Source organism: Dipodomys spectabilis, unplaced genomic scaffold (genome assembly GCF_019054845.1).
Source record: "Dipodomys spectabilis isolate Male_0828 unplaced genomic scaffold, ASM1905484v1 ptg000017l, whole genome shotgun sequence".
NCBI lineage: Eukaryota > Metazoa > Chordata > Mammalia > Rodentia > Heteromyidae > Dipodomys > Dipodomys spectabilis.
This window is the reverse complement of record NW_024870694.1, coordinates 9100289-9124757: the sequence shown is the minus strand read 5'-3', so window position 1 is coordinate 9124757 and position 24469 is coordinate 9100289. Positions and strand designations below refer to the sequence as shown.

The following is a 24469-nucleotide window of genomic DNA, read 5'->3' as shown; positions in this document are numbered from 1 at the left end:
CGAGGTTGATTGTCTCAGAATTGGTCAAGTGGAGTCTGGTTGACCACTGTATAAATTATTCACTCAGTTTAAGTTTAGAGAAGTTGTTAGCTCTCATCTCATCTTAAGGAGAATGTTCTGCTTCCCATGAGATAATTATTCTTGTTCTAGGGAGAAGCCTTAGCATTGTAGATACTTGCTCTCATTTAAAAGGGTTGTGTGTCCTGCTAGACTATGTTGTTCCTTAGGAGTAATTTCACTCCCTTGTATAAAGATGATATGAAATGTCTATATTTTCTAACATGGTGGATATTTAAAATTAAAGAACATTAATTTTTTGGTTCCTTAATCTCACTGATATAACATTTCTTCATAGCTCTTTTTTTTCTAATGGTTTCAGTACTGGCCAGTAAAGATACAGATAGTACTGAGTTAGAAAGATTCCCAATCAAAAAACAAAGTTTATTTCAGAAATATAAGACAAATTCTTGTCTTTTTTATTTTTATAAAATCTACCCAAAGGGACGTCAGAAATCACAAATTTTTGAGACCTTTATTTTACAGTTTGATGATGATAAAGCACATTAAAGAGTATTCTATAGTTACAAAATGGAGCAAATTACATTTCACAATGATATATGTTGCATTTGTCTTCTAATAAAGTATAAAAAAATCAATTCTAGTTATATAATAATGTAATAAATATTTCAGGTATGTATAACTCCTAGAAGATTGTACTTCAGCATTCATATGCCATTTGGTTTAGTTAGGAATTTCAGTGCTATGAAGCATTGTAAATAATATTGTAGGCAAAACTTTCATGCATTTTGTATATATGGGCAATGTTTTCATGAGCCTGGAAACTCAAAATATATTTGGTCATTGGAATAGGACTTCTGTTTTGTTTTTCTATTTTTAAATTTCCTTTAATCTTATCATTAGTTTAAGAAGATGGAATAGTTAAATCTCCTAAATCATTTCAGTTCAGAGCCAGCCTGGTCAAGAAAGTCCATGAGAGTTTTATGTTTTTTTTTTTTTGTTGGTCCTGGGGCTTGAACTTTGCCTGGGCACTTCCCCCTGAAGCTTCTTTTGTTCAAGGCTAGCTAGTACTCTACCACTTGAGCCACAGCGCCACTTCTGGCTTTTTCTGAGTAGTTTATTGGAGATCCTGCCCTAGCTGGCTTCAAACCTTGATCCTCAGATCTCATCCTCCTGAGTAGCTAGGTTGAGCCATTGGTAATGGTCTTTGCAATTAACTACCAAAAACCTGAAAGTGGAAGGTGTGGCTCAGGAGCACTAGTCTTGAACGGTAGAGCTCAGTGACAGTGCCCAGACCCCTTAGGTTCAAGCCTAGGACCAGCACCAAAAAAGTAAAAAAGGAATCATTTTACCCATTGCAATGCTTTAAGGTGCTATTTTACCATACATTTTGTACTCTGGTTTAATTGAAGAATCGTATTACATTTACTGATGACAACTGGTCTTTCACATCTATTTTCCTTTGTATTTGCTTAACTATTGTTAGGGTATTTCTTTTTTCTGCTTAATTTCAACCTGTCATCCATTGTGTACTTCTCCAAAGTCTTTTATACTATTTCATTTCTCTTAAAATTTTCTTAAGAGCTTCATTAATAGTTTTTTTTAGGTACATGCCTGTTGAGTCTTAAAGTGACTAAGTTGGCTTTTGTTGGGATTAATGTTTGTTTGTTTTTGTGGTGCTTGAACTCTGGGCTTGGGCACTGTCCCTGCGTTCTTCAGCTCAAGGCGAGCACTTTACTGCTAGAGCCACAGTGGCACTTCTAGTTTTCTAGTGGTTTATTGGAGATAAGAGTCTCACGGAGTTTAATTACTCATAGAAAATTGATAGTAACTACTATCAGCTCTAGCCTTTATCACAAAATTTTCTCATATGTATTGTATCTCTTAGAGTCTTACTTAATAGGAATCAGTATCTGAACAGAAAGCATAGACTGAATATTGTTGCTTCATAATCTTTACTGGTGAGAGTCAGGCTATTATTACTGACTATCTCACATCTTTCTCTCTCTCTTGTCAGTCATGGGGCCTGAACTCTGGGCCTGGTCACTGTCTCTCAGCTCTTCTGCTCAAGTCTAGCTCTTGAGCCATAGCACCACTTCCAGTTTTTCTGCTTATGTGGTGCTAAGGAATAGAACCCAGGGCCTCATGCATGCAAGGCAAGCACTCTACCACTAAGCCACCTTCCCAGCCCCTCTGTCTCTTGTCTCTTGTCTCTTATCTCTTGTCTCTTGTCTCTTGTCTCCCTCCCTCCCTCCCTCCCTCCCTCCCTCCCTCTCTCCCTTCCTTCCTTCCTTCCTTCCTTCCTTCCTTCCTTCCTTCCTTCCTCTCTCTCTCTTTCTTTCTCTCTTTCTCTTTCTTTCTTTCTTTGGGTTGTGGGGCTTGAACTCAGGCACTGCTCCTAAGCTCTTCACACACAGCTACTGCTCTATACCACTTTGAGCCACAGCTACACTTCTGGTTTTTTGGCTGTTAACTTGGAGATAAAAGGCTCATGGACTTTCCAGCCCAGGCGGCTTTCTATTGTGATTCTCAGATCGCACCCTCCTGAGTAGCTAGGATTACAGGCATGAGCCACCAGTGCCCAGCTTTATCTCACCTTTATAAGTAAATAAATTAACTATCCTTCATCTGAAACACATGGAACTAGAAATATTTCAGTTTGAAATATTTGCATATACTAAGTGTGAAATGTCTTAGAGAAAGGGACCCAAATGTAAATATGGTGATCATTTATATTTCTTTTTACCTATACACATAGCCTGAACATAATTTTGTGCTGTATTTTTTCTGTATTTAGACCACAGCCTGCTATGTGAGATCAGGTGTTGTAACTTTCCACTTGTCATGTAAGCATTTAAAACTGTTTGTGTTATAAAACATTTTTTTTTTTTTTTTTGGATCCGGTCATGGGGCCTGAACTCTGGGCCTGGGTGCTGTCCCTCAGCTCTTCAGCTCAAGGCTAGCACTCTACCACTTGAGCCACAGCGCCACTTCCGGCTTTTTTCTTTTTGCTTATGTGGTGCTGAGGAATCGAACCCAGGGCCTCAGGCATGCAAGGCAAGCGCTCTACCACTGAGCCACCTTCCCAGCCCTATAAAGCATTTTGATACCAAGGGTTAAGCCCAGAACCTCATATGTATTGGACAAATACTGTACCATTTGAGCCATGTCTCCAGCTGGATTTCAGATTTTATGGATAAAGAATACTCAACTTTTTAGATAGATTATTGAAGGAGTCAATATAGCATGGTATGTTTTTCACTATTTTTCTCTGCTCTTAATGTAGCTTGTCAGTTTTTCTTTTTTTTTTTTTTTAAGTTAGGTGAACATAAATTGTTAGATTTCTTTTTAAAGACTTTGATAACTTCTGTCTTCTTTGATGTCTTTTGGTCTGAAATTGTGAGACAATGGTACTGAAAGAGAATTATGCTCTGTTAGGGTAGTAATGTACAGATTGGAAATAATTTATGATGTGGTTAAGGTGAGCTTAGCTAGATGACTTTCAAACATAACTGCTAGTTTTTTCATAATTGCATTATATACTTTATTATGAGAGGACTACATATAGTCATTGTGAAAGCACTTGCCTAGTAAGTAGGGACCCTAGGTTCGAACTCTAGTACCACCAAAATCAAACCTAACACCACCTCCATCATTGTCACCACCAACAAGACCAAACTAAAACAAGAGTAATAGAAAGATAAAAGAAGAGAATAATAAAAAGGTAAAAAATTCTTGGGCTGGAGCCTAGTTAAGTGGTATAATGTTTTCCTAACAGACCTTGGCCTTCAGCATCACAAAACAAACAGAACTTTCCTTTTTTCTAACCTTTGCCTACTTTAATTCCAAGAGAGCACTAATACTGATATTTTTCTATAAAATTCGAATTCATAAGCAAACATTGTATGTTTCTGTCATGTTTTTAATTGTAATGCACATATTTTCTGCAAATGTTCAAGTACATATACATTTGAAATTCCCATATGACATATTTTATAAAGATTTTCATGTTTTTATCTTTAAAACTGCCTTATTCTAGTAACTGATTAAATGTTATACTGTCATTTATTTAAGCCACCCTCTATGGATTGACATGTATGTCATTGCTAGCTTGTTTAGTTGGAGTGAGATAATGGTAAATGAATGCTTGTGTGTATTTATGCACATATTTAGCATTTCTTTCTCTAGGTATGTATATTTTTATTGGGAAATAAGTCATATAGGAAAATATTCAAATTGCTAAGTGTGCACCTTGATGGATTTAATCAAAAGGAAATACCCACGTACCCAGATCAAGATACAGAGCATCACTAGTGTTCCAGAAGCCTCCACTCTTCTATCTGTCTTAGTTACAACTCACCATCAATTCTTAGAGATTACTGCTACCCTGGTGCTTTTTATCATGGTCTGTTAGCTTTCTTAACTTTTAATTGGATATGGTTTGGACATAAACACGATGTATTCTAATGTCTGGTCTCTTTGTTTTTCATTGTTGATAATAAACATTTATGTTTTATGTAGTAACAGTTTACTCTCCTTTCTGTGCAGTCATCATTTGTATGAATCTATCATTTTAGTATAATGACGTTTAGATTGTTTCTTCCGTGGGCTGTAGGTGTGGCTCAGTGCAGAATGCTTGCTTAGACTAAACAAGGCATTCCCCAGCATTATCAGGAGAGAGAGAGACAGAAACATAGACAAGGAGGTTTCTAGATATTAGTCATTATGAAATGTGTTACTTTGAATATTCTTGATATGTCTTTTGATATATGTTCTCATTACTGTTGGTTATTTCCCTAGAATTGAATTTGCTAGGTTGGCATATATATATAGTTTTAGTATTTATTGCCAGAAGTATTTGGTTGGTTTTGACAGTTGTTCTAAACCTTTGCTGTGTGTATTGTCAAATACCGAATTTTAATTTTAGCCATGGTGCACAGTAGAATTGCACTATGATTTTTTTGTTTCATTTAACTGTAACTCCTCACCCCTCAACTTCTTGTCCTTTCCTTTCCTACAGTTTCGAACTTAGGACCTCATATTTGCTAGGCAAGTGCTCTACCATTTGAGCCATGCACCAGCCCTCATATTTCTTAACAACGTATATATTATTTCTTTTGCTCAACTTCTTTTCAAGTGGAGTGTTCCTTACTCTTTCCTATCTGTAGTCACTTTAATAAAAAATCCAGTGTATATATGTATTGCAATTTTTATTTCCTAGTGTGATTTGCCTTTTATCCTTTTGATTAATAGCTGAATAATAAGTTGAGAAGAGTTAGTTTATAAGCCTTACCTTTAGGCTAGTGTCTTGTGTGTTCTAAAGCTATTTAAAAAGTTATTGCCTAATCTAACAGTGTGAAAATATTTTCCTTTATGAACATCTAAAAGTTTTATGATTTTCCTTTTTTTCCCCTCCTTTCTCATTTAGAATTGATTTTTGTTGGTGATATAAAATGAGAATCAAGATTTATTTAATGGTATTTGTTTATTTTTAACAAAATCATCTGTAAAGATTTTCAGTTTTATGTTGTTGGCATAATGTTTGAGTTTTTAAAACAATTTAGGGCTGGGTGCTGGTATCTCACGCCTATAATCCTAGCTATTCAGGAGTCTGAGATATGAGGATGACAGTTCAAAGACTGCCCCAGCAGGAAAGTCCATGAGACTCTTATCTCCAATGACCCACCAGAAAACCAGAAGTGGTACCGTGGCTCAAGCGGTAGAGTGCTAGCCTTGAGTTGAAGAGCTGAGGGACAGCGTCTAGGCCCAGAGTTCTATCCCCACAACTGACAAAAAAAAACAAAACTTAGGTTTGTTAAGGTAATGGTAAATAAATATTTTCTCTGATTAATACTAGGGATTTGTACTGATTGGACATTTTAAGATTATAAATTCATTTTAAGATTATAAAGTAATACATACTTGTTGGGAAAATATAAAATAGCTATAAATATCCTAAAAACTGCTATAATTTCTACTATACTACAACTTATTATAATGTGCCTTTGTTAGCATTATAGCACTTTGTTTGTTTTTCTGTGTAGGTATTTGTATGTATAAAATTTTCTTCACCTCACATATTTGTGTAAAATTCTTAAAAATGTATTTACATATTTATCTTTATTGCCTAACCTTAAACCATGAACAAATGTGTCATTAAATTAATCAAATGTAATTTTTTTACCAATTATATAATGACATATAGAAGTATTGTATTTACTGTTTATTATTGGGTAGTAGATAGCTGTACTTGTTATCATAAATATTGTTATGTGGACCTTGCTGTGATGTGGAGTTATTTCTTTGATTTCTCAAGGTCAAATTCTAATTCACAAGACCAATTTGGCTTCTTCTGGACATGTATGGAAATCCCAACCTAATGCTATTATATATTATCTAGAAAAGGATATATGAAACACAATTTCTAGATTGATATATGATATATTGAAATGATTAAGAAACAACAGACCTTATCTTAGGTGGAGGGCACAGAAAAAAAATGAAAAGAAAATCTTTAGATAGGAGATAGCCAATATATTACAGGCAGGGAAGTTTGAAGGAGGATCGAAGGAAAGATTATTTTTAGCTGTTTTGGACAAAAATGTTTTAGACAAAATGTTTGAACAAAAATTTGGACAAAAAATAATATTTCGTACTTTGAAGTTCTTGATATCTTTATTATTTCATTTGATTTTTCTGAACATAAGATGGATGCTAAACTACAAATTGACAGGTGAGGAAATGTTTATAATTACTATCAAGAATTTATTATATGATTACATGTAGTATACTTAGTTTTGTTGCTTTATATAAAATCTCATTTAATGCTACAGAAATCTTATGAGGATTTTCCTTTATTTTACCAGAGAACAAAGTTGTGCCGCCTTATACTGCTAGTATCACAATTTGAAATTAGCTTGTATTTCTTTTAACTCCAAACCTTTGCCCGGTTCACTTTGTTAGAAATTGGAAGATATGGCATTGAAATTCAAGTTTTCTACTGCTTTACTTAAAGCATTTAGATAAGTTGGCATTTGGCCCCCTCCCCCCCATTTTTTTTTGAATATCCACTAGGTGTTCCAGGGCCAATAGAAATTTCTTCCTGTTCCTGAAACATACAAACTGCACTTCATATGTGAAAATATATATTGATGTAAAAGGCATTTTAAAATTAATTTCAATAATCCATATTATATTAAGAAGAGTTACAGTATTGTAGTGGAAATAGCACTAGATTGAAAGAAATAAGATTTTGGCTTTAGTTTTGAAAACTTTATACCATGGGTAAGATACTGCCTTGAAGTTTCATTTTCATATTGGCAATATGAGTCTAAGAAATAATCCCCACATCATAATAGTTAAGCTGTAAGCCTCTGGATATGGAAGACTTGGGCTTAATTTTTTACTTTTCTGTGTGTGTTTGTGTATGTATATGTGTGAACACACCTGTGGCATGCTGCTTCTGGGACTTAAACTTAGTGCCTAGGCACTGTCCTTGAGCTGTTCTGTTGTTGTTTTTTTCCCCTCAAAGCTAGTATTCTACCACATGAGCCACACCTCTACTTTTGGTAATTATTTAGAGAAAGAATCTCATGGACTTAAAACTACACTGGCTTTCTTTTAACTGTGATCTTCAGCTTTCAGCCTCCTGAGTAGCTAGGATTACAAGCATGAGCCACCGGCACCTGGCTTTCTAGAACATTCTAGTATTTTAATTTACAATATTGAAATAATTTTAGATTTTGAAAGTGTTGCAGAATTAGTAGAGTTCACATAAACATTGCATTCAGCTTCCCCTAACGTTAAAATGTGTATAATCATTGTATTGTTGTCAAAATCAGGAACTTAAAATTGACTGAATACCATTAAACTTTAGCCTTATTTCATCTTATCTGTTGTATATTTAAAGTCCCCCTTCTGTTCCAGGATTCAGTTCAGGAATCCATTTAGTAACTGTGTCTTCTTAGTCTCTTTCAATCTCTAGCAAGTACTCAGCCCTTCCTCGTCTTTTATGGCCTTGATACTTTTTTTGCAAGTACTGGTCAGTAATTTAGTCGGGTGGTTTTGAGTTTGTCTTATGTTTTTTTTTTCTAGTTAGATTGAAGCTCTGCCGTTTTAACAATCCCACAGAAATGATAGGTCTTTCTTAAGGCATCATATCAGGAGAAATATAGCATGTATATGTCTTATAACTGGTGATAATAACCTCATTCTTTGTTAAGGTAGTATCTGCCAGGTTTCCTGCTGTAACATTTTATCTTTCCTTTTGCAATTGACAAATATCTTGGAGGAGTATTCTGACATAGTATGTTTATTATATTGACATTTATGTTAGTCTGTGGTGTTATAGTCTAGTAGTGTTCTTTTTTCTTGCTCATTTTCTTTTAGCTTTGGCTGTTAGGAGTTCTTTCATTTGGCTCCTGTGGCCTTCTGACATATACAAATATTTGTTTCAGCACATTAGCTTCTAGCACTGTGCTTTTAAGTTCTGGGTGCTAGATGTGGTGTCATTCCTGATTGGTGAATTTAGCAGACAAAACTAGAAAATACCCACACAGTATCTATACCCAGGTCTTTACTTTGGTAGAGCCCAGGTATCTGTGCTAAGAGTTTGGATGGAAGAAAAAGGGAAAACAAGGTACATTTAAATTGTATCTGGAGGCTGGAGGTATAGCTTAGTGATTAGAGGTATGGCTTAGGTAGAGTGCATGAGGCCCTGAGTTCAGTCTCTGGCACTGGAAAAAAAAAAAAATGTAAAATGTTTAGGAAGGGTGGTGGTGATGTCTATGTACCTGTATCCTCAGCACTTGGAAGGCTAAGGCAGTAGGATCTTGAGTTTGAGGCCAGGCTGGGCTACATAGTGAGATCCTATTGTATTAAAATCAAACATAAGCAACAAAAACCAACCAAACAGAAAGTGTGTTGAGATAGTTTTCAAGCTTTATGATATTGGGACTCTTTTATACTCTTTAAAAAAAATCGAAGATTCCTAAGATCTTTTACTTTTGTTCATTATATATAATATGTTATATATTTGTTATGTAAAATATATATTCAAGTTTTATTTTAAAGTTATAAATAACAAAACTCATTATAAATTTTCCAAAAAAAATTCAGTGAGAATTGTTCTGCATTTTTGCAAATTTCTTCATTATCTGGCTTAATATAATTGTATTCTCATATATATTAGATTCACTATTCCATGGTAACATGTTAATTAACCTTTATAAAATGATGCTGTATATTCATGAGGGAAAGAGTGTGTAAAGAAAGTAAGTATAGGGGCTGGGAAGGTGGCTCAGTGGTAGAGCACTTGCCTTGCATGCCTGAGACCCTGGATTCGATTCCCCAGCACCACATAAGCAAAAAGAAAAAAGCCGGAAGTGGCGCTGTGGCTCAAGTGGTAGAGCGCTAGCCTTGAGCTGAAGAGCTGAGGGACAGCGCCCAGGCCCAGAGTTCAGGCCCCGCGACTGGACCCAAAAAAAAAAAAGTAAGTATACCAAGGAAGTAATTTAAACAGGAAATTTGACATCTAAGAGATTATCAAGGTAATTTAGGAGTCTTTTGCACTTGAAAAGGTTTTTGTTGTTGTTGTTGTTGTTTTTGTTGTTATTTTTGTTGGTGGTGGGACTTAAACTCTGGGCCTGGGCGCTGTCCCTCAGCTCTTCAGCTCAAGGCTAGTGCTCTACCACTTGAGCTACAATGCCACTTCCGGTTTTCTGGTGGTTTATTGGAGATAAGAGTTTCACAGACTTTCCTGCCTGGGCTGGCTTTGAACAGTGATCCTCAGATCTCAGCCTCCTTAGTAGCTAGGATTACAGACGTGAGCCACCGGCGTTTTGTTGTTGTTGTTTTTGGTCAGTTCTGGGGCTTGAACCCAGGGCCTGGGCACTGTCCCTGAGCTCTTTTTGCTCAACGCTAGTGCTCTACCACTTTGAGCCATTGCACCATTTACAGTTTTCTGGTGTTAAGTAGAGATAAAAGTCCATAGACTTTCTTGTCCAGGCTGACTTTGAACCGTGATCCTCAGATCTCAGCTTCTTGAGTAGCTAGGATTACAGGAGTGAGCCACCAGTGTCTGGCAATTCTTGGATTTCTAATGAAAGGAGGATAGGTCTGGTGATAGTGATGCTATTTGTGGATAATGAGAGAGAAGAACTTTGAAATTGAGACTTTCAAGTGGGCCTGAGGATGCTCATGGGACTGGATGAAATGGTTAAACTTAAATGACAAGGAGGAAACAGTTTTTTGTTTTGTTTTGTTTTTAAATCTCACATATTTTTTATACTTTGAACTTTTTTCGTATGTGCTATTATTGGGTCTTGAGCCTCAGGGTCTTGCACTCTTGCTTGGCTTCTGCTCTTATAGCTGATGCTCTACAACTTGAGCCATATCTTCAGTCTAACATTTTTGCTGGTTAATTGGAAAGAGAGACTCAAGGAGTTTTCTGCCCAGGCTGGCTTCAAAGTGTGATCCTCAGATTTCAGTTTCTTTGAGTAGTTAGGATTATAGACATGAGCCACCAGTGCCCTGCTAGAGTTCTCAAGGTAAGAGTAAGATGTATTTCTGCTGTACTTAAAGATTTTCTGTGATGGTAGTTTTTATAGATGTCTACTTGTAGTCTTCTTTGGGTGAAGGAAGGCTTAAGTTTTTGCCTTTTTCTGTACAACTCTTTGTAACTGTCTCCTCATTGTCATATTTATAATTTCTTGTTTTTGAATTTACCTGCATTTTTCTGAGTACTTTAAGCTGGGCCATCCACTTTTTAGGGTATGCTTAGAGGTTATGTAGGGAGGAGATTATTAAAAGTGTAAATTACTATGTGCCTATTGACAATCACTATGCTTTCTCTCACTGAAACTTGTAGGTTTAGGTTCATGGTTTTATCATATTAAAAGTATTCCTTATATTAGAAAATGATAGTATTAATATTATCAGCTCCCATATATGTGGAAGTAACAAAGAATCAGCTGTTTGTATTAGCCTTTCTTTAAAACCGTTCACATATGTAATTCTTTGGTTTGTCAGTAGCTGCTAATTGCAGGGTTTATTTATGAATCTGTTTTACACTGTACCTGACACTTGTGAAAAGAACTTCTGTTTCTATTTGTTGTATGCTATATTTCCACAGATCTTTGTAATTTATAAGTTGGCAGAAATATTTGGATTTGTCTATGGAGCATGTACAGAATAGGACAGAGCAGTTCCACAATGCTTCAAGTCTCTTTATCCTTTGTCTTATACTCAGCCTCCCTAGTTGTAATTTGGTAAACGTCAGTGCTCTGGTGGTAAAGACACTTGTTTCCTAAAGCCATGGTGGTAGTCATTTTACCATTCTGTGTTTTGCTCTAAATAGTTGATGCCAAAATAAACTGTTAGAATGGTCATTGTTCTGTAAGTCAGTAGGCAAAAAAACATATAAGTTGTTTTCATTTTTCAAACCTTCTTGACTTGTGATTATCACAGTGCTCCTATTTCAGGAATTCATGAAAACTGCCTTTTCATTTTATCAGTCAGAAATCTCTGACATAGGTTTAAGCATTTTGATCATGAACCCTTTCTACACAGTTGTCTTACACCTCTGTAAAATGCTCATAATCTTCTACACCATATTTTTATTGTGTTTTCAGAAATTTAGTCATTAGCACATTCTGCTTACTGATGATTCTTAACAAGTTTTACCATATTTCATAGTCTGTTGACTTGCATGTTTTAAGATAATTGTATGTTTTCATTTCAAGGATAAATTGAAAATGTAACAGTGAAGGGGGGTGACTGAGCATCAGCAAATCTGATGAAATTTGACTGTATTGTTAGTCACCTTAGAACTCTGGTATGTTTCTGTGAAGACAAGCAACTCTGAAGACCTGAGAGCTAAAGATGGGGATAGCAATGTTGAAATTTTCCTATCTCCTGGAATATTTCTCTATTATAAGCATTTTGTCTTGTACAAATTAGTGATTGAAAAAAAAAAAAAAACTCATTCAGTTTTGTCATCGTTAGTTGTCAAGGCTAGGGAAATATTGAGTACTATTTTTTATGAAGAACATTGAGCATAAAAGTAAGTTTTCATTGTTAGTCTTTTGATTAGATCTTTTAGAATTGTGAGCTATTTTCTTACCTTCCTTTAGAATTTTGTGCTGTTTCCTTTCCCCTCTTCCCTCCCCTCCTCCTCTTTCCTCTCTTCCCTCCTTCCCTCTCCCTTCTTCCCTCTCCTCTTCCCCTCTGCTCCCCTGTCCCCTCCCCCTCTCTCTTTCCTTTCCTTCTCTTCCTCCTCTTCTCTCTTTCTTTCCCTTCTCTCCCCCTCTCTCTTTCCCTTCCCTTCCCCCCTCTCTTTCTTTCCCTTCCTTCCCCCTCTCTTCCCTCTCTCCTCCCCTCTCCTCCCTTCTCTCTTCCCGCTCCCTTCTCCCCTCTCCTTCCTTCTCTCTTTCCTCTCCCCTCTCCTCTCTCCTCCCTTCTGCTCCCCTCTCCCCTCTCCCTTCCCTTCTTTCCTTTCTTTCTTTCTTCTTCTCCTCTCTCCCCTTTCCTCCCCCTCTCTCCTCTCCCCCCTTCTCCTCTTATGCCAGTCCTACAGCTTGAACTCAGGGCCCAGGCTCTGTCCCTGAGCTTCTTTTGCTTAAGCCTAATGCACTTGAGCTACAGCCCCACTTCTGGCTTTTTTGGTAGTTAGTGGAAATAAGAGTTTCATGAGCCAGTGCTAGTCTACTCAAGAGGCTGAGATCTGAGGATCACAGTTCAAAGCCACCTGGGAGAAAAGTCCTGGTGAGACTCTTAATCTCCAAATAACCACTCTAAAACTGGAAGTGGCTCTGTGGCTCAAGTGGTGTAGTGCTAGCCTGGAGCACAAAGAGGCTCAGGGACAGCACCCAGCTCCTGAGTTCAAGCCCTGCAACCAGCAAAAACAAAAAACAAAAACAAAAAAGTCTCATGGACTTTTGTGCCCAGGGTAGTTTTAAACTGCAATCCTCAGATCTCTGTCTCCTAAATAGTTAGGATTACAGACGTGAGCCACCAGCTCCCAGCTCTGTTTTCTTGATATGAAAGAAAACACACTGACATATCTGAATATCCCATTTGTCCCTCAGCTTTATATTGACTTTGGGAACTTCATCTTTTTGTACTTATAACCTCAGCATGAGCTCCTTAAGAATAACAATGAAATTGATGCTACAGTGTTTGCTTTTCTACTGTTTTCTACTAGTGGTTCCCCATTCCCACCCCACTGGAGTTTGAATTCTATGCTTGACTTACATTTGAGATAAAGACTCACTAACGTTTGTCTAGTTTGGCACTGAAATGAAATTTCTTCTGCTTTGGCCTCCTGAATAGTTTGGATTTACAGGTGTGCATTACAATGTCCAAATTTTCTTTGGCAAAGGTGGGGTTGATACTGGGGATTGAACTCAGAGTCTTTTGTTCTACTGTTTGAGCCACCCTTCCAGTGTTTTTGCTTTATGTTTGTTTTTTTTTGTTTTTGTTTTTGTTAGGCTTTTGACTGCTAGAATTGGAGTCAAATCTCCTTACCTCCAGCTCCTTAGACCTGGGGTAACAGGCATGAACTGCCGTTCTAGCTTATGTTGTTCTTTTGGCAGTTTTGAGGATTGAATTTAGGACCTCACATTTGCTAGGCAGATGTTCTACCTGCCCCTTGAGTCATATATCTCCATCCCCTTTAGTGGTGATGATGCTTTAACATCATGCTGGCCTGGTCTGTATTCCCATGTTACCACTGCATCCAGCCATTGTGCTTTCCTCTTAGTTGGGATAACAGGCCCATGCCTTTATGCTCACTAGTTTGTTTTTGAGATAGAGTGTTGTTGACTTTTTGCCCAGGCTGGCCTCAAACCAAGATTTATCTTTCTCTGACTCCTAAATAGTTTGGATTACAGGTATGCATGGCCATTTTCAGCCTTCCACTAGACCTTGTAATCATCTTTCCTCAGTACACCTTCAATCTGTTTTTAAGGTAGAATTAAAACAACAAATCTTATTCTCCCTTAGTTTATATGCTCACGATTTTTATTTCTCAACTGCCTATTAATGTGGTCTCTTACTTAGTTGATATACCTGCATGCACGTGTGCATGCGCACACACACACACACACACACACACACAGATAGGCACTGTGGAGCACTTCCACTTCCATGTAGGCTTGGACAAGGATTAAACATACAATGGCTTTTGGTCACAATGGACTTTTTATGCATTTCTAAAATCAGCTTTTTGTTTTTAAACAGATAAGTGTAAAACAGGAAATTACTTTTACTGATGTATCTGAGCAACTGATGAGAGACAAAAAAATCAGAGAGCCAGTAGACTTACAGAAAAAGAAGAAGCGGAAACAACGTTCTCCTGCAAAAGTAAGAGACTATATTAAGGTGGTGGTCACTAATCGTTTAATCGCAAACTTGATTTATCTTATTAGCAGGAACCTGTTTGGAATTTAAGGCAAATGTAAATGTCTCATGTAATTTAGTAAAGTTCATTTTTGTACCAGCTTCTACCAGGAGGTAGAAATGAAAAGGTATGCATGCCTGTTCGGAGGTGGTGGGCCTAGGCTTTCAATTTTTCTGCCCTTTTTTTTTTTAATATCCTCCTCTTTTCTATGAATGTAGTTTTCCTTTCCCATATGTCTACTTTCTCTAAAAACTAATAATAAGTAGGACTCTTGCTTCTCATTCATATTAGATTAGCTTATTTTAATATTAAAGTTTGTATGAATTTAATACCAGTTGTTCATGGAAAAAGATTGTGGAATACCACTTAACAGAATGTAAGCTCCATGAGAGCAGGGACTGCATTTTACTCACAGCTGTATTGCCTAGCCTGGACTAGGAGGCACAAATGGGTCTCTTTATATTTTATGGATAAATGGATTAATAAATGTAATTAATAAATTACTGTTAGAAGATGTCTACTTAAAATTTTTCCTCTTTAGTACATAGTAGTTGACTGTGCAGAATTTTTGGTATCTCTAGTAAATCTGTAAACTGAGTGTACTGTATTTGCATGTCTATAGTTACTTTTCATTTTTTATGTCTATGGTTACTTTTCTTTTTTTTTTTTACCTCATGTAGTAAGACTGTTTTCTTGATTAAAAATTATGTCATTGGCTCATGCCTGTAATCCTAGCTACTTGGAGCCTGAGATCTAAGGATCGCAGTTCAAAGCCAGTCTTGGGCAGGAAAGTCCGTGAGACTTTTATCTCTAGTTAATCACCAGAAAACCAGAAGTGGTGCTGTGGCTCAAGTGGTAGAATGCTCACCTTGAGCTGACGAGCTGAGGGATAGCGCCCAGGCCCAGAGTTCAAGCACCACAACCAACAACAACAACAAAAAAAAGTCATGTCATAACTATCATCATTATTAGTTTATCTTGTTTATTTTGGAATTTGGTGTAACTGGAGCTACCCTGGGCTTGAACAGCTCAGACTGGATTGCAAGAACTCTTTGCTAAAATTTCAGGAATTTTGTTAGCCAGTTGCTGAAACCATTGGTATCTTGTAATTAGCCATAGCAGGAATATATATACACCATGGAAGTTAACGGATGATTCTATTCTCTAAGCAGTTGTTAAACAGTTTACTAGTTAACCACTGGGGATAGAGAAGTATGCCTACTACAGCGAATAATAAAATTTTGAAAAAATTTAGAGGCTAAAGTAACACATAGTAACATTTCTTAGTGATAACAATTTTGATTTCCTGTTATATCCCCTTTTATCAAATTTTTATAGATAAATTTAGTTTACTGACATATAACCCTTGAAGTATGTGTAAATTACTTTTACACCTAAACTTAGAAATCATTCTTCCACCGCTTTTTATGGTGGTATAGATCAAAACAGCTGCTTTGCAAATGCTAGGCAAGCACTTTACCACTGAGCTACATTCTCAGACCAGTAATAGTTTTTGTAAACATTTTTATTAGTAATATTTTTACTAAATCATGTTTTTAGATGATTGTATTTTTTTTGGGGGGGGGGGTCCGGTCGTAGGGCCTGAACTCTGGGCCTGGGCACTGTCCCTCAGCTCTTCAGCTCAAGGCTAGCACTCTACCACTTAAGCCACAGATTTTTTCTTTTTGCTTATGTGGTGCTGAGGAATCGAACCCAGGGCCTCAGGCATGCAAGGCAAGCGCTCTACCACTGAGCCACCTTCCCAGCCCTAATGATTGTATTTTAAGCTATGCCGGATTTGAAATATTTGTGTATTAATAATATTTTGCCATTGAATCAAATAATGTGAATTTTAAAATCCCACTCCTTCTATGGTGTTGTACTGGTCATGTACTCAAGTGGACCTGAGGTCCTTACCCTCACCAGCCTTGTGTTTTATACTTTGCCTTTTGTAGCTATTAATGGGAGTCTTATTGTTTAAATTGGGATTTCTTTAGTATCCGGTTATATTGTTTGGTTTTCTCATTTGTATTGATTTATTTTTCATGTTTTGTGAAATTCTCCTCTCTTTTCTTTCTTTGGTGTCTTAGGTTTTTCTAAGTGGTTTTTAGGACACATCTTTTTGTTTTTGTTCTTTAGTGGATAAATCAAATTCCTCATATATAGAATATTTCCAAGCTCTTTTTTTTTTTTTTTTTGTCGGCTGTGGGGCTTGAACTCTGGGCTTGGGCACTGCCCCTCAGCTCTTCAGCTCAAGGTGAGTGCTCTACCAGTTGAGCCATAGTGCTACTTCCTGTTTTCTGGTGGTTTCTTGGAGATAAGAGTCTCACAGACTTTCCTGCCCAGGCTGGCTTTGAACCGTGATCCTCAGATCTGAGGCTCCTGAGTAACTAGGCATGAGCCACCAATGCCCAACTTTCCAAGCTTTGAGTAAAAGGTAATTTCTAAAATCTTAATAGTTTAATTGTTTTCTTTGGGTTTACCATTGATCTATAGAGAATATACTTTAAGATTTTAAGTTATGATGTAAGTTTTAAATTTTCCTAGGTATTTTATTATCATATTTTTCTGGTGTTGTTCTGAATATAATGTCTCTGAAATTTGGACTTAAAACAGGTTGTTTTCTTCTAAGTATATGTTGAGTGTTTATAGGTCTTTGAGAATACAGATCATATGCTTTGAGTTATTTTGCTTATCAAATTCAGATAAACTCATTGTATTTTATTATTTTGTATTTCCTTTGTGTGTTTGTATACACATTCTAGCATAGGTGTATGCATGTGCACCAGTACCTGGGCTTGAACTCAGAGCCTCAAGTTATTGCTGTATTTTTTTCCTTCAAGGCTGCCATTCTACTACTTGAGCCATACCATGTCTTCCAGCTAATTTCTATACTTACTGTCTGAGCTAATTTTGAATTGCAGTTCTTAGATCTCAGCCTTCTTTGTATCTAGGATTATAGGTGTGAGCCACCAACACTGGACTATTTTGTATTGTAAAGGTAGTATTTATAAATCTATTTAGTGGGAAGATGAAAGATATGATCTGAGTGTACTGTATATCTTGCCACATGGTAGCACCTGTCTGTGATCCCAGCAATTAAGAGGCTGAGGCAGTAGTATTATGAGTTTGAGGCCAGCCTGTGCTAATCAAGGCCAGCATGGTAAGCCATTGTCTCAAAACAAAAGCAACAACAAAATGACTTGATCTACTCTAAGAACAGTATACATAAAGCAAAGTTTTAGGACAGTTGTTTTTAGGAAATTCTTAGAAGGATGAAGTGACTAGAAATAATATGTAATAGGCAGGTGTGAGAAAAACAAAAAGTTATTTTAAATTGTTCTCACATGTTCCATGTAAAATAAGACAAGGCTACTTTTTTTCCACTCCTTTTCCCTTCCCTCCTTTTTCTTTTCTTTTCTTTTCTTTTTTTTTTTTTTTGAGACAGGGTCACTGCATGTAATCCAAAATGGCCTATACTTGAGATCCTTCTGTCACAGCCTCCAAAGTGCGGGAGTAGTAGGTATGGGTCATGCTTGGCTAGGTGTGTATAAACAATAAGTTATTTTACATTTTTCTTAAGAATGTGCTAAGAAAAGTTATACTGATAATTTAGTGCCTATAGTCCTAGCTACTTAGGAGGCTGAACTTTGAAGATCACAATTTGTAGCCTAGGCAGAAAAGTAGGTGAGACTCTTAAACTGTAATTAATCATCAAAAAACCTTAAGTGGAGCTGTGACTCAGATGGTAGAGCACCAGCCCTGAGCAAAATGCTAAGGGATAGTATACAGGCCCTGCATTCAAGCTCCAGTATGACACCAAAAAAAAAAAAAGACAAAACTCCATTCTACCATTGTGTGTTGCTTGTTTTAAATTCCTTGTATATGATTTTTAGTTTCTCAAAATTTGGGCTAGTCTGAGTGTAATGTATATGAAAAATGTTTAGGGAGTAACTTTGGGGAATATTCTTAGAAGCATGAAGTGAGTGGGAAAAATACATAGCAGAATAGGTGGCATGAGGATCAGAATATGAGGATCCCACTGTGTTAACACCTTTGCTAAATCTTGACTTCTTGTTATGAATATTTTTAGTATGTGTGGTCACCACGTGTCAGATTGGGGATCTGTACAGAAAATACAAATTTCTTCTTTTAGGACTGTTGTTTTATTTTTTAAACATTAGTACATTTAATTAAATCAGATTTTGGTGGGGTTTTTTTTAGGTTCCTCTTTTTTGTGATTTTTGCTTTTAGTTATATCGTCTTAGAGCTATATAATTTACAAATTATTTTCCCCTCTACTTTAGTCTTTCTAATAAGTTGGCTAAAAGTACAACTACCAGTTACACATACACAGTAGTAGTTCTACAATTTTCTGTTTCTAGTTTTTGGTGTTTGTTTTTTGGTTTTTTTTGTCTGTCTGTCATGGGGCTTGAACTCTAGGTCTGAGTGCTATCCCTGAGCTCCTTTCTCTCAAGGCTAGTACTCTACTACTTGCCACAGGGCCACTTCTGGCTGTATGCTGATTTATTGGAGGTAAGAGTCTCATGAAGCTAGCCTGGGCTAGCTTCCAACCACAGTCCTCAGATCTCAGCCTCCTTAGTAACTAGGATTGCAGGTGGGAGCCACTGGTGCCTGGTTCTAAATAGCTTTTTGAAGACAATCCTGAATTATAACTTTGTCTGTTTTTTTTTTTTTAACTTCAAATGCTTATATAAGGGGTTATATACCTGTTGGTTCTTGATGAGTCTCCCCTACCGTCATTGATCCTTATTCCTTCCTGCTCTTTCCCCCAGATTCATTTTACCTTTCCCACTCCTTTATCACACAGGTACATTGAGTATTCTGGATTTGTTCTCAGTTCACTTTTTGATTCATTCTATCCTCCTTCCTCTAGCAATCCCACCAAATTGTTAAAATCATTTCATCTTCCTGATGTTCATTTTGTAAAACTGTGTAGCTTGAAAGGTTTACTCCTGTATATGCTATACTTACAACATAATTGTGTATATATGCATATGCCACTAGCTTTTATTTTCTTGTTGCTTATGTTGTAAACATTTTTTAAAATGTGTACTATGATAGAACTTTGTAAAAGGACTGCCATTTTAAAGCTTTTGGTCTCTCACAACAAGTCTCCTATTAGATTTCAAAGTTCTGATTTCTTGACTGCTTATAATTGCTTGTGTCTCATAAGTATGGATATGTTATGTACATTTGCATCATTTTATTATCTTAACATCACTTTACTTTGCCCCTATAAAGCTGTTTTTGTTTTATATTAGCACCACAAATAGCTAAAGTTGCTAGAAGAAGTGTTTGAAACATATGTCAAACATACTGCAGTCTCACTTTATTTCTGTGATTCTCCCTTCTGGCTCTGTGCTAGTCACCTTCAGGACATTTTCTAGATATAGATGTGTAGGTTCCATCCCAGGAGATTCTTTCTTCAGGGTTTTTGTACTTTAAAAGAGCAATGTTTATGATATACATTTAAGCTTGAGACCCTCAAGTCTTGATACTAGCTTATGGATGGCTTGCATGCCTTAGGAAACAGAAGGGTTTTATCAGGATTTTGAGGTGAACATTAGGGAATCCTAAAAATCTGTTCAGTAAATTTTTTTTTAACTGTTCAGTAAATTTAAGTAGTATTATTTTAGTGAAATGCTGTGTAGACAACATTCTTTATATACATTTTATAGGTCTTTTCAAACTCTTTAGTAATTGAAAAGTAATTTGAGTGCCTGGTATATACCTCATCTCTTATCAGGTGTTGATTTTAGAACAGGTACTTTTTTTTTTTTTTTTTAAGAACTCTTTAGGCAATCTGAATGGGTATGGAATATTCAAACACTTAGGAAGTAAGAGCATATGCAACATACAAAAAATATTATGAATAATAGAGATAATTTCCAGAAATTTACTGTACTATTATTGCTTCCCAATTTGAGATTTTGAGATTTTAGTATCAAGAAGATTTAAAATTGAATTATAGTAAGAGAACATTTATTTAAAAAAATAGAAAAATAAATGTACCAAGCATTTGTCATACCTTCTTCTACATGTTACCCTGATTTATGAAGAAGTGGCTTTGAATGCGAACTGATTGCAAAACAAAATATGAATTAGTACTTTTAAGATATGAAGGAAGAAAAGTAACAATACTATATTTTCATTTTATGTATCTAATTTTCCTAGACAGTTAATGCATTCTGGGCAAATTGTTCTTACAGAGCTGAACTGCTAAAAAAAATACTGAGGATGTCCATCTGTCAGAACATACCACATCTTTCAAAATCAGGAAACAAGAAAGAACCTTTTGTAAGCTCAGTGTCATCGTGCTGAACATTAGTTGTAACTGTGTGATGATTACAATGAGTTTGCTATTCTGACATTCTTAGAAGCTTGCCATTTAAAAATAAAGTTTCATAATAAGTAAAAGCCCAGAGAAGCAATGAAAAATCTTGACGAATGACACAGTGTAAAAGTGGAACTTTGGCTACAAGGATAATATTGGGATGGTTGTTGCTCTCGTGACTGTTAAATGTCCTACGAGTTGCACTATTATTCCATTTCTAATTGGATTTGGAGAGAGAGTAAAAGATCTATCTCCTGATCCTCAGTTAATTGATGAGAATTTAAGTTCTGTCCTCTTAAGTTATCTAAGTTTTAGAAGATTAGAAGTCAGTCTTGATGTAGGAATGTATTGTAAAACTTATTATTTTTAAAATGTGCTTTAATAGTTTCAGTATATACATAGATCATGGAAAATCATGTTTGCTATCAGGTTTTAATCATTCAGTGCCAGTGATCTGTAAGTGAAGTCTCTTGGTTGAATAGACAGCGTAAAGCTTTGTCTGAAAATGAATGTAGTATTTAACATAGTATTTGTATTGATCTGTCTCTGTGTCTATCTATCTATCTTGGTAAGAGGAGAATCTTGGTCTTTATAATATACTGTATTTCTGCTGAAGCAGCAGTGACAGAAGACAAGATAAAGAATCTAGAGATGGTACAGCAGGCATTTTTAGGATTAAAAAATTAAAACTTCAGATATCTGTTGCAGTGGTGTTTGTAAATTGTTAAGGGGAAGAAAACAAAACTGGTTTTTAATTTCAGAATCAAGTTAGATTGATAATCTGTAGGGCAACCATCCTGAACAGGTAAATCATTGTCTATTAAAAGATCTTGAAAGAATGGAACAAGAAAGCCAAGTATATATCAAGGAAGGAAGGTTTGCCTATATTAATTTGGTACTTTTGTTCCCCTAAGGGGCTTTGCTCTTTGCATGATCACCTATCTGTGTCTAATCTGAAGACTGAGTGATGGAAAAGTATCTCTTTTAGCAAAGATCACTTTTGTTGTTAAGTGGTATAGGATGTTTGGAATGGATAGAAGGCAGCCATGTCAACAGTTTTTTTAAAATAGATTTCACTATGCCCCCACCCTCAGGTTTAACTTTGGTCATTTGGACATAAAACAGACAAAAACATGTAGATACATTTAAAAGTTACAGATCAGGAAAGGCCATTGATGCTTGTTTGAAGTAATATAGATACTTATTGGTCTAGTCTAACAAAAGGAAAAGAAAAATACAAAAGGTCTAAGAATTTAATGTTTTGAATTTTCTTTTTTTCTTCTTTTTTTTTTTTTTGCCAGTCATGGGCCTTGAACTCTGGGCCTGCGTGCTGTCCCTTAGCTCTTCAGCTCAAGGCTAGCACTCTACCACTTAAGCCACAGTACCACTTCTGGCTTTTTTCTGCTTATGTGGTGCTGAGGAATCAAACCCAGGGCCTCATGCATGCAAGGCAAGCACTCTACCACTGAGCCACCTTCCCCAGCCTCAATGTTTTGAATTTTCATGCTGAATTTTTTTCATTGTTTTTAGACACAAGACAATAGTAGCTATTTCATTCATAAAATTCTACCTGCTGGTGGCTCACACCTGAAATTCTAGCTGTTCAGTAGGCTGAGATCTAAGGATTAAAGTTCCGGAGATAGCCGGGACATGAGATTCTTACTTCCAAATAACCACCAAAAAAAAGCAGGAAGTAGAACTGTGGCTCAAGTGGTAGAATACTAGCCTTGAGCACAAAAGCTCAGAAGTGCAACAAAAATAAATAAGTAAAATAAAATTCCACTTGGACTTTAGATTTGTACCTGCAGTGAATGCAACATGACCTTCAGTGTCAGAAAACAGTGACCTAAAACTCTGTAACTGAATATAAAGGGCTCTTTTCAGTCACCATTAACCAGAGTTGTTCCTTACAAGACCTTTCCTTGCAGTTGCTGTGCCACAAAAGTGATTGAACTGCCATCGTTTTTGGCACTTACTCACCTTGATCTTACTTGTTAACATCTGAAAGGAAAAGAAAACTGGTGCATTTCAATTCTGCTTTATGTATAATGCATAATATCTTTTTGTTACATGCTTTATGTAAGAAATTTTGAATCATTATTTTAAAAGGTTTTGTGTTTCTTTCTTTTTACAGTGTTAATTTACATATTGTTATGTGACTTGGAGGAGTTGAAAAAATTTTTAACTGGACAGAGATGAAACTTTCCATTCTCACTGACTGTTCAGGAAACTGTGACACCCACTTCCATTCTTCTGCCAACTGTTTCCCTTCTAGGACTTGGGTGCATAGACTTTGAAGCATTGTTGACTATAATGGCAGTTTGCCCAGAGCCCAAATGTCCTTTATAATTTGCATAATAATTTCAATTGATTTGCATATAGTATAGGTGGAAATGTTTTCCTCAGTTTTAAGTTAAAAATTTTTTGTAAAGATTAAAGCCTGTTTTCCTTACTAACTCTAACCCATTTCAAGGTTGGAGGGGTCATAGTTGTGTATTTGCAATCCTAATCAGTTTCCATAGTCTTTATATTTCTTCCCATGTTTTCTCTTCCCTATAGCAGACCATTTCTTAGCTTGTATTCTGTATTCTTCCCTTCCAGTCTTGTTTTCCTTAAAGTGACCATCTTCTTCCTGATCTTATCTTCTAGTTTTCTTTGCTTTAACATACCATATTTTTGCCATCTTTTCTCTGTCTTCAGTAATGAGAAAGGGAATCTTTTACTGTTTTTCTCTGCCTCTTGTCTATGAGAAGCAGTTTAACATTGCATGTTGAAAAGTTATCGATATATTAGAATACATGAGACTGAAGGTAAGCTTCTCTCTGTCTAGATGAGAAAAATTTCTCAATCCCAAGAAGCCCAAGAAGATAAGATTAATTTCTTTCTCTCCCATCTTATCTCTTACTTATCCAACAAATACTTTTAGAAATATGTTTATAGTAGCTCTAAATAATATTAGAGATAAGTAGACTGAAAATTCCAGATTCTACTTAGAATAACTAGGAAACTTTATTTTATCTTTTTTAAAAACAAAATATTATAAAAAGCATTTATATGGTTCAAAAAATGTCTTAAGTATATAGTGTAGAGTCTTCCAGCTTTATCTCTTATTTGTCCAGTTCAATGACCATTACAACAAAGGTTTTTGTACATTATCTATAAATGTATATAATGTGTATGCATATATACATACACATATATCCTTTTGAAGTAGTTTTTATATATCTACAAATATATCTTCCTATATGTATTCTTTTATATACAGAAATTAATAAAAAATTATACATGGATTATAAGCCTCACTTTTTTAAGTTCACTTTTTTAAAACAAAACTTGGTGCTCTTTCCATGTAAGTATATAGTTTTCTCAAGGTATTTCACAACCACCTAATATTAAGTTATATTCATTATTATTTTATTTCAACCATATATAAAACATAAGACGTTTCTCCTGCATATATGAGAATTGAAACTGGAACTATTAGCTATGTTTATCCTAGCAGAGAATACTTAGGGAGGAACTATGTTAGCCATCAGCATGACAGAGGATGGTCAGAGTAATGAGATGTTACTTAATGAGCTTCCAAGGTTTTATTAATAATTTTTACTTTGTTATGTTTTACTTTCCTAAAATTAAAGATAAGTTCTAATGGTCTTTTCAAGATTATTTATGAAAAATACTTTATAATCTCTGGT

At 35.8% G+C, this 24469-nt stretch overlaps 1 protein-coding gene across 2 annotated transcripts in view; it reads left to right on the top strand.

Moving 5' to 3' along the window:
- Znf148 (zinc finger protein 148) overlaps positions 1–24469 on the top strand; it is a 109101-nt gene that overhangs the window by 59957 nt on the left and 24675 nt on the right. For both annotated transcript variants that reach the window (XM_042669537.1, XM_042669543.1), the window contains one exon: positions 14257–14379. In XM_042669537.1, coding sequence (XP_042525471.1) covers positions 14257–14379 — 123 coding nt within the window. The remainder of the gene's footprint in view (positions 1–14256; positions 14380–24469) is intronic.